At 46.2% G+C, this 16,461-nt stretch overlaps 1 protein-coding gene across 1 annotated transcript in view; it reads left to right on the top strand.

The window, feature by feature from the left end:
* The window catches only part of LOC139279609 (mucin-6-like), a 288,296-nt gene that overhangs the window by 130,299 nt on the left and 141,536 nt on the right, over nt 1–16,461 (top strand). Inside the window, exon 16 of the mRNA XM_070898725.1 lies at nt 15,975–16,115. Coding sequence (XP_070754826.1) covers nt 15,975–16,115 — 141 coding nt within the window. The remainder of the gene's footprint in view (nt 1–15,974; nt 16,116–16,461) is intronic.

The raw sequence follows: 16,461 nt of genomic DNA, 5'->3' as shown, positions 1-16,461 counted from the left end.
GCCCGCAGGCTTTCGATGGTGGCAGCGGATGTGCTTGCCGACATTATCTCACATTCAATCCATTTACAACCACTAGGAACATTTTTCCTAAGAGTCGGCCTGCAGAGTCGACATAGACCCTAGACCACGGTTTGGAGGGCCAGGTCCATAAAGTTAGTGGCGCCTCCCTGGGTGCATTGCTTAGCTGTGAACACGTATTACATTTGTGCACGCAGGACTCTAAGTCTGCATCGATACTGGGCCACCCTATGTGGGATCTGGCTATCACTTTCATCATTACGATGCCTGGGTGGGTGCTGTGGAGGTCACTAATGAAGGTGTCCCTGCCCTTTTTTAGCATCACTACCCGATTACCCCATAGGAGACAGTCTGTCTGTATAGACATTTTATCTCTGCGCCGCTAGTACGTCTTTATTTCTTCCTGCATCTCTAACGGGACACTAGACCAACACACAGTTTTTTTTACTAAAAGGGGTCCTGGCACGTCCAGGTTCTAACCTGATGGGCGGTAACAGGTGATTGCTCACTCTCGAATGCTTCCATTACCATAACCATGCGGGCTGTGCTATCTCCACCCCTGTGGTGGGTAATGGCAGCCTACTGAGAACACAGTTTTCTGTGCCTGGCCTGTGGCGGATGGCATAGTTGTATGCGGACAACGTGAGCGCCCATCTCTGGATGCGGGCCGATGCATTCGTATTTATCCCCTTACTTTCAGAAAAGAGGGCTATAAGTGGCTTATGGTCGGTTTCCAATTCAAATTTGAGCCCAAACAAATATTGATGCATTTTCTTTACCCCATAAACACACACTAACGCTTCTTTTTCGATCATGCTGTAGGCCCTCTCGGCCTTAGACAGACTTCTGGATGCATAAGCAACTGGTTGCAATTTCCCAAATTCATTAGCTTGTTGCAATACACACGCAACACCATATGACGACGCATCACATGCTAGTACCAAACGCATACATGGATTGTATAACACAAGCAATTTGTTTGAGCATAACAGTTTCCTAGCTATCTCAAAGGCATTTTCTTGGCTTTTACCCCATACCCATTCATCTCCTTTTATGCAGTAAAGAGTGCAGTGGTTCTAACAATGTGCTAAGACCTGATAAGAAGTTACCAAAGTAGTTCAGGAGTCCTGGAAACGACCGCAGCTCCATCACGTTCGGTGGTCTCGGTGTGTTCTTGATTGCCTCCGTCTTTGAACCGGTGGGCCTGATGCCGTCCGCCGCGATTCTTCTCCCCAGGAACTCCACTTCAGGTGCCAGGAAAACTCACCGAGTGTTTTAATCCCAAACGGGCATCTGTTGTAAATGAAGAAACCTTTGTGCATGTTGATGCGGATGAGGCCCTTCGATGATTCCTCTAGCTCCTGCGTCATGTAGGCGGAGGTCAAGTCCAGCTTCATGAATGTTTTTCCTCCCACCAGTATCACAAATAGGTCGTCTGCCTTTGGTAGCTGGTATTGATCCTGCAGGGAGAAACGATTAATAGTTACTTTGTAATCACCACAGATTCTGACGGTGCCGTCTTGAGGACTGGAACAATTGGACTGGCCCACTCGTTGAATTCGATCAGCGAAATGATGCCCTCTCATTGCAGCCTGTCCAGCTCGATCTCCACCCTCTCATCTACGGTACCGCTCTCACCTTGTGATGGATTGGTCGCACCCCCGGAATCAAGTGGATTTGCACTTTTGCTCCTTGGAACTTCCCGATGCCTGGTTCGAACAGCGAGGTGGATTTGTTTAGGACTTGGGCACATGAAATGTCGTCAACGGATGAGAGCGCTCGGATGTCGTCCCAGTTCCAGCGTATTAAGTTCCAGGGAATTAAGGGTAGAAATTGCAGAGGCTCTGGCACAATCTTCCAATTCTCCTTGGATATGGGGGTGGTGCCAGAGGACTGAAAAATTGCAAATGTTGTACCCCTATTTAAAAAAAGGGGAGAGGAATAAACTCAGCAACTACAGGCCAGTCAACCTAACGTCCGTGTTGGGGGAACTTTGAGACAATAATCTGGGACAAAATTAATTGGCATTTGGAAAAGTATGGGATAATAAGTGAAATTGAGTATAATATCTCCACGTTTGCAGATGACAATAAACTGGGTGGCGGTGTGAGCTGTGAGGGGGACGCTATGAGGCTGCAGGATGACTTGGACAGGTTAGGTGAGTGGGCAAATGCATGGCAGATGCAGCATAATGTGGATAAATGTGAGGTTATTCACTTTGGGGGCAAAAACGCAAAGATAGAATATTATCTGAATGGCGGCAGATTCGAAAAAGGGGAGGTGCAACGAGACCTGGGTGTCATGGTTCATCAGCCATTGAAAGTTGGCATACAGATACAGCAGGAGGTGAAGGCGGCAAATTATATGTTGGCCTTCATAGCTAGGGGATTTGAGTATAGGAGCAGGGAGGTCTTACTGCAGTTGTACAGGGCCTTGGTGAGGCCACACTTGGAATATTGTGTTCAGTTTTGGTCTCCTAATCTGAGGAAGGACGTTCTTGCTATTGAGGGAGTGCAGCGAAGGTTCACCAGACTGATTCCCGGGATGGCAGGACTGACATATGAGGAGAGACTGTATCAACTGGGCCTTTATACATTGGAGTTTAGAAGGATGAGAGGGGATCTCATAGAAGCAGATAAGATTCTGACGGGACGGGACAGGTTAGATGCGGGTAGAATGTTCCCGATGTTGAAGTCCAGAACCAGGGGACACAATCTTAGGATAAGGGGTAAGCCCTTTAGGACTGAGATGAGGAGAAACTTCTTCATTCTGAGAGTTGTCAACCTGTGGAATTCCCTGCCGCAGAGTTGTTGATGCCAGTTCATTGGATATATTCAAGAGGGAGTTTGATATGGCCCTTATGGCTAAGGGGATCAAGGGGTATGGAGAGAAAGCGGGAAAGGGGTACTGAGGGAATGATCAGCCATGATCTTATTGAATGGTGGTGCAGGCTCGAAGGGCCGAATGGCCTACTTCTGCACCTATTTTCTATGTATCTTTCCCAGCCAGCTCCTGCCGAACAGCATGGGGCCATCGCCCGATACCTGCCAGAATAGTAAATTGTGCACCGCTCCATCATAGGAGACCTTTAGAGTAGCACTGCCGATTACGGGAATCAGTTCCTTTGTGTCCATTCTCAGTTTAGTACGAATGGGGGTCAGGACTGACCATGAGGCCTTGCTGCACCACAATTTATTGAAAGTCTTTTTGCTCATTATGGACTAGCTCGCGCCCGTGTCCAGCTCCATTGACACCGGGAGTCCATTTAATTCAACCTTCAGCATTATCGGGGGACACTTTGTGGTAAATGTGTGCACCCCATATACCTCTGCCTCCTCGGTCTGAGGCTCTGGTTGTTCGTGATCCACCGTGGATCTGTCCTCCTCTGCAACATAGTGATTTGCAGCTCGCCTGCACATACGTTGGAGGTGTCCCATTGTTTCACAGCCCTTGCAAACGTATCCTTTGAAGCAGCATGAATGGAAACAATGATCACTCCCGCAGCGCCAACAAGGTGTTAATTGCCTTGCATTCACCACCCTTGATGGTGGACTCAGTCACCTGCGGACGTGCAGTTCCAGGCATGTAAGTCCTGCCCTGTATATTACGATTCGAAAACATTACTTTGTTCACAGTACTTGCAGCAGCACTCGTGTGCTGAGAGATTTGTTTGGTATTGTCACTGGTGGCGATAAATGCCTGGGCTTTCGCTATGGCTTTACTCAAGGTTGGGGTCTCTACAGTCAAACGTTTGCGAAGTATTACTTCATGGCCAATGCCAAGTACAAAGAAGTCCCTGAGCATGTGCTCCAAGTGTCCTTCAAATTCACAATGTCCTGCAAGGCGACGTAGCTTACCACTTCCTGGCCTTCAGACTTCTTGTACTTGTAGAATTGATACCTCGCCATCAGAACGCTTTCCTTCAGGTTTAGATGCTCCCGGACCAGTGTGCACAAATCATCGTACGACTTCTCTGTGGGTTTCGCTGGAGTGAGCAGATTTTTCATGAGGCCATACGTTGGTGCCCCGCAAACGGTGAGGAGGATCGCCCTTCCGTTTGGCACCTTCTAGTTCGTTGGCCATTGGTCGAGTCGCTCCACAAAGGTTTCCAATCATCTCCCTCCGAAAATTTCTCCAGGGTGCCCACGGTTCTCTGCATTGTTGCGGTGGGGTTCATCATTTGTATCTCGTCGCCAGTTGCTATGTCTTGTATAAAGATTCAGACCAGATACTGCAAGCTCAAAGCAAGGTGTGACCGTAGTCCTTTGTTACAGGTATCAGAGTGCCTCCCCAGCCTGTGAGGCCTCCTTATGTACAGGTGCTCCCAAAGGATTGTGGGATCCCTTGGGACTCCAGGGATGAACCCTCTGGTGGTTAAATATGGTATTTACAAGTTTACATATATAACACCACAGACTTGTAATTACCAGCAGGTCTCAAAAGCAGGCATCCTGAGTGATTTTTCTCCTTTCTAGCCTGGGGACAGAGAGGCCAATTATCGTGCTCCCATTATTATCATCCTAGTTGAGATCAATTAACAAAGCACATTCCTGGCATCAAATTCTGAATCTTTTTGGTTGCTGTGGTTCAGTACTGGAGCATATGACACATATGCCTGTGCATAAATAAAACATGGAGCAATTATTATTTCTCCCATTAAGTTTGCTTCTCCCACAGTCCAATCTATTCTATCATGGTCTCTTCTCTACCTGTTTATTCGCTTGACTGAAAATGTTTCCTTGAGCCCTCTGCTATTAATGTTACATCATGGCTTATCTATCCTTCTCCAAATCTCACTATTCATGGTTGGCACAGGTTGGAAACAGCCAGACCAAGCACTACTTAAAGGAACACTCAGTTCTATAATTTAGAATGCTAGAATCATTTGGTAGACATTTCTTTATAGTATTTGGCAGCGGCATCGCTGTTTTCTTTTATTGTAGTTGCTGCACAATCTTCAGGAAGCTCAAGGGGGTACTGGCTACATCGGAAGTTGGGAATCCTTTTGGCTAATTCATTCTTGCTAAAGAGACAAAATAGCAACCGGAAGAAGGACCACATAGAACTGCAACTGGAGCTACAGATTAGGAGAGGAGCTTGCAGATGTCCTTACCTTTTACATTGGGTGGATAGGCTCCGAGTCACCTATCTCCAGTTCTCTGAGGAGCAGTATATAAGGGGACTGCATCTTTCCAGGGCCGCTGTCACAGACACACCACAGAGGGAGGAGGACCTTCATGCTGGCAACTATTTACCTACTTTCCAAATGTTGAAAAAGGCAGAAGGACGGCCGTTGAGAGGCGGAATCACTGACCACGGAAAAGTGAGTGTTTGTTTGAAATCGATCTAAATCGAGGTGCAGGAAGGGGTGCAGAGAGAATATAAAGTAAAATACCAGAATAAAAACCTGAGAGTTGGACGGGAGCTCCATACCTGATTACGCAGTGTAGACCTAAGGGAGGGGGTCAGCAGGAACGTGTGTTTGTGTGTGTGTGTGTGTGCGCTAGGCCCATGCAGCAGAGCCTGGTCTCCAATCGTCTTGGATCCCCTTGCCATTGGACCAAGACATTGCTCTGTCAAGTTTGTGTGGTAGCTGGTGTGCAACAGCTACCCCACGAAAAAATACTTCACGTACAGGCATCTTCCACCCTTTAAAATGAAGTTCGGGACCTGGAACATCAGGACTCTCGTGGACAACCCCAACAGCGACAGACCAGCACGTTGTACTGCTCTCATTGCCCAGGAACTCAGACGCATCGACATCGCCGCCTTGAGCGAGACACAGTGGGCAGGAGAAGGTCAGCTCAAGGAACAAGGTGGTCGATACACCTTCTGGAAAGGAAAACCAGAAGAAGAATGCCGTTTCCATGGGGTTGGCTTCGCCATCAAAACTGAGCTAGTTTGGCATCTTAGAGATTCCCCTATGGGATAAACGAACGCCTCATGACCCTTCGGCTCACTTTAACCCAGAACCAATATGCTACGGTCATCAGTGCGTATGCACCAACCCTGGAAGCTATGAACGAGGCCAAAGAGGAATTCTACCCCAGCTTTGAACGATCCCTGTCCCGAGTCCCAATGGGCGACAAGCTGATTTTCCTTGGTGACTTTAATGCCAGAGTTGGAAAGGACACAGACCTCTGGAGTGGGGTAATTGGCAGGGAAGGGGTAGGGAAAACCAACTCCAATGGTATCCTCCTCCTGACAAAATGATCAGAACATGGTCTTGTTATTACCAACACCTTGTTTCATCAGAAAGACAAGTACAAGACCTTCTGGCAACACCCTCGTTCCAGGCACTGACATCTGCTAGTCTACATTATCGTCTGAATAAGGGACTGCAAGGACGTCCGTATCACTAGCGCCATGACAGTAGCCGACGACTGCTGAACTGATCACCGCCTAATCTGCTCTGTTATCTCCATCAACGTAGCCTCAAAACGGCGGGGCAACAGAAATGTTGCCGCAAAAAAATCAATGCTGAAGCATTCAAAGACCCTGCAAAGAAAGCCCTATTCAGCCAACGCCTCACAACCAACCTGACAAGCTTCCAATGAACAGGAGGCACAGAGTGTCCATAGTGCCTAGTCTACCCTCAAGTCCACCATAAATTAGCACCTGCGAAGAGTCTCTTGGTTACTCCACAGAAAACATCGACTGGTTCGATGAGGATGACTAGGAGATCCAGAAGCTAATAAGCTGCAAACGTAAGACATTTTTGAATTGCAAACTCGAGTGAAGGAAAGCAGATCTACAACCAACTGAAGGCCGAGGTCCAACAAAAACTCACAACCTAAAGAACAGATGGTGAGGGGGGGGGGGGGGGGGGGAAGTGTAGGAGATCCAGCAACTAGCCGACAAATCGGACGTGTGTGGATTTTTTTAGTGCAGTCAAGACCGTCTACAGCCCAAGCATCCAAGATCCTATTTTACTGAGGGCCAAGAACGGAGAGGTGCTCATCAAGGACCGAGAGGCAGTCAGTGCCTGCTGGAAGGAGCACTTCGAGGATCTCCTGAACTGAGATTCTGTCTTTGACGTGAGTGTCCTTGACTCCATCCTACACCATGCTACCCGTCACCACCTCAGCACAATCCCAGACCGGCATGTGGTTGAAAAGGCCATCCGACACTGAAAAACAACAAGGCCTCAGGAGCAGATGGAATTCCTGCCGAAGTACTAAAGCAGGGCGGAGAAGTGCAAATCCATGATATCATCTCTCTTATCTGGAAGGCGGAGAGCATGCCAGGGGATCTCAGAGACGCCGTAATCGTGACCGTCTTCAAGAAAGGTGATAAGTCCGACTGGTAATTACAGAGAAGTTTTCATGCTGTCTACCACAAGGAAGATCATCGCAAGAATCTTCCTCAATCGTCTCCTCCCAGTGGCTGAAGAGCTCCTCCCAGACTCTCAATGCGGATTCCGCCCGCTAAGAGGCACAACGGACATGATCTTCACCGCGCGAAAAATCCAAGAAAAATGTAGGGAGTAGCATCAACCTCTGTACATTGCTTTCTTTGATCTCACAAAAGCCTTCGACTCTTGTCAATCATAAGGGATTATGGAGTGTCCTTCTCGAATTCGGCTGTCCTCAAAAAAATTTGTCACCTTTCTCCACCTGCTTCACGATGACCTGTAAGCCATGATTCTTACCAATGGATCCACCACGAACCCAATACAAGTGCAGACCGGGGTCAAGCAAGGCTTTGTCATTGCACCAACCCTCCTCTCTATCTTCTTCGCTTCAATGCTACAAGACAAGTGGAAAATTGTTCAATCTCCGACACCTCCAGTCCAGATCCAAGGTTGTTCCAACCTCTGTCGTTGAATTACAATATGCAGATGATGCTTGCATTTGTGCACACTTGGAGTCCGAACTCCAAACCATCGTTGACGTCTTCACTGAAGCGTACGAGAGTCTGGGCCTTACATTAAACATCAGTAAGACAAAGGTTCTTTACCAGTCTGCCCCTGCCACACAGTACTGCTCCCTGATTATCAAGATCCATGACGAGACTGTGGACAATGTGGACCACTTCCCATACCTTGGGAGCCTACAAGGACAGACATCGATGACAAGGCCTTCGGCCACTTAAGGAAAAGTGTGTTCGAAGACCAGGATCTCAAACCCGGCACCAAGTTCATGGTCTACAGAGCAGTAGTGATACCCACCCTCCTTTATGCCTCAGAGACATGGAAAATTGCCCTGGAAACATTCTTGTAAATCCTCTCTAAGGCCTTCACATCATTCCCAAAGTGCAGTGCCCAGAATTGGACACAATACTCCAGTTGAGGCCAAATCAGTGCTTTCTAAAGGTTCTTCATAATTTCCTTGCTTTTGTACTCTATATAGCTCTATTTATGAAACCCGTACGCTTTTTCAATTGCTTTCTCAACCTGCCCTACCACCCTCAACGATTTATACACACATACCCCCAGGTCTCTCTGTTAGTGCACCTCTTTAGGATTATCCCCTTTAAGTATATGGACTATGTACAGTAGGCACTTCACAGCACTGGAGAAGTACCACCGACGCTGCCTCCGCAAAATCCTCTAAATTCAGTGGCAGGATTGGCGCACCAACATTAGCGTTCTCTCTCAGGCCAACATCCCCAGCATTGAGGCATTGGCCACACTTGATCAGCTCCGATGGACGGGTGACATATTCCACATGCCCGATAATAAACTCCCAAAACAAGCACTCTACTCCGAGCTATGTCACGGCAAGTGAGCCCCAGGAGGGCAGAGAAAATGCTTCAAGGGCACCCTCAAAGCCTCCTTGAAAAAATGTAACATCCCCACTGACTCTTAAGAATCCGTGGCCCAAGACCGCTCAAAGTGGAGGAGGAGCATCCGAGAAGGCACCGAACTCTTCGCCGGGAGCACACCGAAGTCAAGTACAAACAGCGCAAGGAGTGTACGACAAATCAAACACCCCACCCATCCGTCCCACCAACCATCATCTGCCCCACGTGTGACAGAGACTGTAGGTCCCGCATTGATTTCACCTTAGAACTCTTTTTAATGTGGAAGCAAGTCATCCTCGACTCCGGGGGACTTCCCAAGAAGACGACTTTCCAAATGTACAGGCATGCCATTGTTTTTCTTGACCACTCTGTATTGTTACCTTGCCAATGTGTTTGCACTGTAGCCTTTGCATTTAACAGATGCCAGCAACTGCAGATGGAAGGAGACCTATCAAGCATAAGACCCATTACTCTCTCCTTTCGCCCAGAAATTGCAAGCCCTGCAGGTTGTTAAAGGCCAAGTTCTGTTGACAAATAAATGGGCAAAAAGATTAGGCTAATTCAGGAAAAGCTCTGAAAAATTCCTCTCCAACTCCCTCAGGTTCAAGCACTCCAGGAGATCACAATAGCCCAAGACTCATTATATCCTCAAACAATTAGCAACTTACAACCAGAACTTTGACATTTTTTCTTTGAATATCATACTCTGATAGCAGCCTTTTATAAGCACAGTCCAGTGGCATTGCAGGCTCCTACATCAAGCCCACAGAATCTCCTGAATAGAAAGGGATTCTACTCCCTCGGTGTTCAAATTATGTTCAACCACAACAAATTCTCCATAGCAATGCCAAATTTGCAGAGGATCATGATGCATTTGCCATGAGGCAGTCCAACCAACTAGCTGCATTCAAGGAAGATAGCAAAGAGTCAGAGTGGCTTCTGAATGCATAAACATTTCCCTTTCTTCCATGGTTAGTGAGGCCACTTTGAGTGTCAACCTCACCAGCTGGATATCCCTACAATGAGACCTATTCACCAACTAAAGTGATTATTGAGAGGAATATAGGGGTTCAAGGGTTTCACTGCCTTGGTAGATCCAAAGGAGCACTAAAGTATCCTCCTGAGCATGTCTTGTGGTTGCTTGTGCTTTTCACTATTCAGAAAAGAATAGAAATTAAATTCCATAAACTTGTGCATGAAACACAAAAGATAGTATGCAGGATTAGCAAGTGATCAGGAAGGCCAATGGTATCTTGGCCTTTATTGCATAGGCGATGGAGTATAAAAGCAGGAAAGTCTTGCTACAGCTATACAAGGTAGTGGTACACCTGGAATACTGGGTGCAGTTTTGATTTCCATATTTACGAAAGGATATACTTGCTTTTGAGGCAGGTCAGAGAAGGTTCACAAGGTTGATTCCAGGGATGAGGAGGTTGACTTATGAGGAAAGGTTGAGTAGGTTGGGCCTCTGCTCATTGGAATTCAGAAGAATGAGAGGTATAAGATTATGACAGGGCTTGACAAGGTGGATGTAGAGAGGATTTTTCCACTGATGGGAGAGACTAGAACTAGAGGAGATGATCTTAGAATAAGGGGCCGCCCATTTAAAACAGAGATGAGGAGAAATTTCTTCTCTGAGGGTTGTAAATCTGTGGAATTCGCTGCTTCAGAGAGCTATGGAAGCTGGGACATTGAATAAATTTAAGACAGAAATAGACAGTTTCTTAAACGATAAGGTGATAAGAGGTTATGGGGAGCGGGCAGGAAAGTGGAGCTGAGTCCATGATCGGATCAGCCATGATCTTATTGAATGGCGGAGCAGGCTCGAGGGGCCAAATGGCCTACTTCTGCTCCTATTTCTTATGTTCTTATAAAGTGGGCATGGTTGACGTGGAGGTTGAGGAACATAAAAATCAACCTCATGAAGATCAGGACAGGGGATTCTTCCATTTTGGCTACAGGCAAAATTCATAAGGAAATTATTACTAATACATTCTCCTTGGATCAAAGTTCTTCTTTTTGAATCTTTACTACATCTCCTCAGCCTCCCTGCCAAATCCAGTGATTGTATATATAAACATCTGTCCTTGTGCCTCAATCAACAAACATGCCACATCACCCCAACTGGATCCTACAATACCTTTGGAGTTTATTGGACAACAGAACCAATTTTAAGTGCAACACCATTTTGGTTATACAATACCAATGTTCAACCCTATTTCTTGTCACTGAGTTTACTTTGGGTTCCTTTTGTTATGACCTATCCTAGTGCTTATAAGTGCCGCCTGAGTGCTACTGTTATGAGAGTTGTTTAGCTGCTGGTTTGGTACAAGAGCCTATTCGAGTGAACGAGGCTCTTGTCTCATGACAACCGAGTCCTGAGAAGGTAGCTATTGGCTGCATCTCTTGGACAACTGCCTGGCTGCGGCTCCTGTGCTGTCTTTGAGTAGGTGTCTGAGGGGCTTGCCTTGTGGTCTAGTATGTGCTCCTCTGCTGAAAAACAGCAGCCTCATACTGATCGACTCCTACCATGCCACTGGTACAGGGTCCAGGTTAAGTGTGACTACTGATCTTGAAAGCTCTGAGAGAGCATCTCCTGCAAGCCTGCCCTAGTCACAAAATAATTTCAGATGAGGTTGGCCCATTTTACTTCATCCATCCAGAATATTTTAAGATTTCCCCATTTCAGCATCTAATTCTTCTTAAAAGATACAAGAGTTTTGCCTCCTGGAAGTCTATTTCATATGTTGACCACACTTTATGTAAAGAAGAATTTCCTGACATCAGTCCTAAATTTACCTTTTGTTAATGTGAATTGAGTGACTCTTGACCGAGTATTGGAATTTAACAAAGCAATATTCCAGATTGATCTTTTCCATTCCCTTCACATTCTGGTAAGCTTCTGAAGATCACCTCTCCGATGCCTCCTTTTCAGGCTCAAAAGCCCAAGTTTCTCCAGCTTTTCCTCATAACTCAGCTGTTTAACACTAGAGATCGGTCTTCTGGCTCTTCTCCACTATTTCCAGCACTTGAATGTCTCTCTTGTGTCTTGGCAACCAGAAATGGATGCAGTATTCACGGTGCGGTCTGACCAGCTAGTTTGGCCATATTTCCTCACATTTATATTCTTCTGTTTTGGTCATATATATAAATATGCTATTGGCTTTGTAGATTGCTTGTATCTATTGGATGAGTCTACTTGGATCTTTTTCGACTTCAACATTAGCCATTTCAACACTATTTATGGAATATGTGTGTTGCTTTTTTCCTTTTTATGTGCAGTATTTTACACTTGCCAGCATTATATTTTATCTGCTATTACTCCAACCACTTAGAGATTTTATCCGACTCATTCACCTCTATATTTGATGCTCTTTATCCAACAAAACTATCACTTTCCCATTTCTTTGTTTTGAGCTTTTTCAGCCTGCTAGGACTTCTATCTCATTTATATCAAGCTCATTCTGTTTGGGGAGGGCATGATTGAATGTTGAGAACAGGGCTTTCTTAAGCATATCCTCCAGAGCTGCAGTCTGTGCTTCTGATGAGGACGCACTGACATCTTTTGGTCCACTTCTGCAGGGACAGGGGAGGGAAATGGCTGCAGACTCCAGTGAATGTCATATGTTCCATTATGGCTTGCAATGAGGGAACTGCTTTGCGCATGTTACTGCATATGAAATAGAGACAGCCATTCTGATACTCCTTATTTGCTCAACTACCAGTGACTATTCTGCTACTATGTCTAGCTAACTGCTACAAATTTGGATCTGCCTAAATACCTTCTCGGTCCATAGGTGGCAGTTGCTCCCATAAGTGGTCTGAGTTGATTCACATTGTCTACTTGTATGATGGTGTGACTCGGGGGCGTAACAATGGAACCCCCTTGTGACCTGAACTGGATATTTGTGTTTCTTGCATGTTTTCTCCCTGCATATTTCTTGAATTTCTCTTCTAACTCCCCTCTTTCAAAGCTCATCTTGTCAATGAGAGCAATCTTCTGCCCTCTCAACCGCCTTCTCCCTGTGGCCGAGGAGCTCCTCCCGGAGTCACAGTGTGGATTCCGTCCCCTACGGAGCACAACGGACATGATTTTTGCAACGTGACAGCTGCAGGAAAAATACAGGGAGCAGCGCCAGCCCTTGTACATGACTGCCTTCGACCTTACAAAGGCTTTTGACACTGTCAACCGCAAGGGTCTATGGAGCGTCCTCCTCCGTTTCAGATGCCCCCAAAAGTTTATTAACATCCTCCGCCTGCTCCACGACGACATGCAGGCCATGATCCTTACCAACGGATCTATTACAGACCCAATTTGCGACCGGACCAGGGTCAAACAGGGCTGTGTCATTGCCCCAACTACAGAACGCAGACAACACCTGCGTCTGCGCACACTCATAGGCTGAACTCCAGGACATTGTCAACGTATTTACCGAGGCGTACGAAAGTATGGGCCTTACGCTAAACATCCATAAGACAAAGGTCCTCTACCAGCCTGTCCTCACCGAGAGCACTGCCCCCCCAGTCATCAAGATCCACGGCGTGGCCCTGGACAACGTGGACCATCTCCCATACCTCGGGACCCTCTTATCAACAATTGCAGACATTGATGAGGAGATTCAACACCGCCGCCAGTGCGCCAGCACAGCCTTCGTCCGCCTGAGGAAAAGAGTGTTCAAAGATGAGGCCCTCAAATTTACCACCAAGCTCTTGGTCTACAGGGCTGTAGTAATGCCTGCCCTCCTGTATGGCTCAGAGACATGGACCATGTATAGTAGACACCTCAAGTCGCTGGAGAAATACCACCAACGATGCCTCCGCAAGATCCTACAAATTCCCTGGCAGAACAGACGCACTAACATATTAGCGTCCTCGACCAGGCCAACATCCCCAGCATTGAAGCACTGACTACACTTGATCAGCTCAGCTGGGTGGGCCACGTCGTCCGCATGCCAGACACGAGACTGGATCGACTAGGCTTATATTCACTGGAATTTAGAAGAATGAGTGGGGATATCTCAGAAAGACATAAAATTCTGACGGGATTGGACAGGTTAGATGCAGGAAGAATGTTCCCGATGTTGGGGAAGTCCAGAACCAGGGGTCACAGTCTAAGGATAATGGGTAAGCCATTTAGGACTGAGATGAGGAGAAACTTCTTCACTCAGAGAATTGTGAACCTGTGCAATTCTCTACCACAGAAACTTGTTGAGGCCAGTTCGTTAGATTTTTCAAAAGGGAGTTAGATGTGGCCCTTACGGCTAAAGGGATCAAGGGGTATGGAGTGAAAGCAGGAATGGGGTACTGAAGTTGCATGATCAGCCATGATCATATTGAATGGTGGTGCAGGCTCGAAGAGCCGAATGGCCTACTCCTGCACCTATTTTCTATTATTCTATGAAACTCCCGACACAAGCGCTCTACTCGGAACTCCTTTATGGCAAACGAGCCAAAGGTGGACAGAGGAAACGGTATAAGGACACCCTCAAAGCCTCCCTGGTAAAGTGTAGCATCCCCATCGACTCCTGGGAGTCCCTGGCCGAAGACCACCCCGGGTGGAGGAGGCAGATTCAGGAGGGTGCTAAGTGCCTCGAGACTCGTCGGCGAGTGCATGCGGAAGGAATGTGCAGCAAACCTGTCCCACCCTCTCTTGCCCTCAACGACTGTCTGTCCCACCTGTGGCAGGGACTGTGGCTGTCGTATTGGACTGTTCAGTCACCAAGGACTCGTTCTAAGAGTGGAAGCAAGTCTTTCTCGATTCTGAGGAACTGCCTATGCTGATGATTCCGATTAAATTACTGCCAACCCAATTTTCCTTGCTAGCTCCCATGTTAGTGGATATTGTTAATGGTTCTCGCTCCTCGGGTATTGTCCCCCTTTCCTTCAGATCTTCCGTCATCACCTCTCTCCTCAAAAAACAATTCTTGATCCCTCCGTCCTTGCAAACTATCGCCCCATCTCCAAACTCCCTTTCCTCTAAAGTTCTTGAATGTGTTGTCGCCTCCCAAATTCGTGCCCATCTTTTCCAGAACTCCTTGTTTGAATCCCTCCAATCAGGTTTCTGCCCCTGTCACAGCACTGAAACTACTCTTACCAAGGTCACAGATGACATCCTAATTGATGCAACAGAGGTAATCTATCCCTTCTCGTCCTTCTAGACCTGTCTACAGCCTTTGACATGGTTGACCACAAAATTCTACAAACTCACCAAGAGCCAGTAGGAATCAATCAGCAACTAACCTGAAAGCAGTTGATGATCCCTTTCAATAGCGCTTATGGTGGGTCCTTCCTGCTATTGACGTATGTTCATCCCTGCATCTTCGAGAGGACATTAGCTGGAGCATTGAGGTTGAAAATGGCAGTGCTGGCATCCAATCAGCATTACACGCTAACTGACGTCACGATCTGCCTACTCCACATACTTCAGTTGCACTCTCCCAGCGTCCGCACTAATGACATCACCAAAATGGCGTCCGCTGCAGCCCGCACCAGAACTGTGCGAATGTGGTGCGGATGCTATTTTGGACCCAAAGCAGCACCCATGGTGCCATAAAACCGGGCACTACAGAGGTGAATTTCATGGCCTCCCTATTTACGTCATGTGTAAACATGAATTCTAGGCATTGCAGAAATGAACTAATTTTGACTAAGCGAGGGAAAATTGGGAGGAACACATGAGCTAGATCTTTAACTGAGTACAGAACTACAGGTTAACCTGTTTAAAATAAGTACATTAAGCATTTATGTGACAACTAAAATGGTTTCTGATTTTTGAGACCAATTGTAAATTATTTCCCTGTTGGTTTACATATTATGCTAGGGTGAGTCCTTATCCACATATGAGGGTGGATTTCTGCAAGGGTTCTCCTGCTCTCCTGCTGTAACTTCAGTGGAAGAGCTGCGGAACCCCATAAAAATGGTGTTCTGTTGCTCTTCCACTAAAGTTATGAAGAACAACCGTTGAAATTCATATCATAGTGGTTGAGCCAAGTTGTAGGAAACATACAGAATGACCATGTAATGGTATCTAGCTTCTTGTGTAACTGACATAGAAAAATGCAATAGGTTTCACTGTCTTCAGGAATATACCAGCGTAAAAAATGTTAAAGCAAAAGATTAGTTATCAAGGAATGTGCTAAATTAATGAACTCCATTAAACCAGGACTAATTCACAAATGTCTGAATAATTAATCATTTTAAATATCTTCCAGCTGTGAACTGTGATTTTTACAACACTCATGAGCGAGGAACTAACAGTTATAAATATGCTGGTGATATTGAATGCAAATGGCATTATCAGCCTTGTTTGTGCCATAACACTCCATGGACCTTCCCAAAAATCAACATGGAAGGTACGATAACTGTTCTTCTCTCGTTAAATGAAATTTTATGTTGTAACTGATATATTAGTCATTTAATGAAAATCATTTCCTTCTAAAGATTTTAATTCATCCAATTTCTTTGTGGATTATCCACAACCACTTCTATAACCTAACATAATTAACAATTAATTGTGTTTGATGAATAATTCTACATGTAATTATAGCAGCGTCTTTGAATGAAATAATTATATATATCATACTTGACAACTGCAAATCTGCATATTAACAGATAAAGGGGCCGACATTCAGGTCTGCCCAAAACGGGACACACCTACATCTTGTGTTTTCACCGCCGCATTGGATGAGGTGGCCTCTT

This window comes from Pristiophorus japonicus, chromosome 14 (genome assembly GCF_044704955.1).
Source record: "Pristiophorus japonicus isolate sPriJap1 chromosome 14, sPriJap1.hap1, whole genome shotgun sequence".
Taxonomy (NCBI): domain Eukaryota; kingdom Metazoa; phylum Chordata; class Chondrichthyes; family Pristiophoridae; genus Pristiophorus; species Pristiophorus japonicus.
Note: the sequence above shows the minus strand (reverse complement) of the source record. Positions and strands in the feature narration are given on the sequence as shown.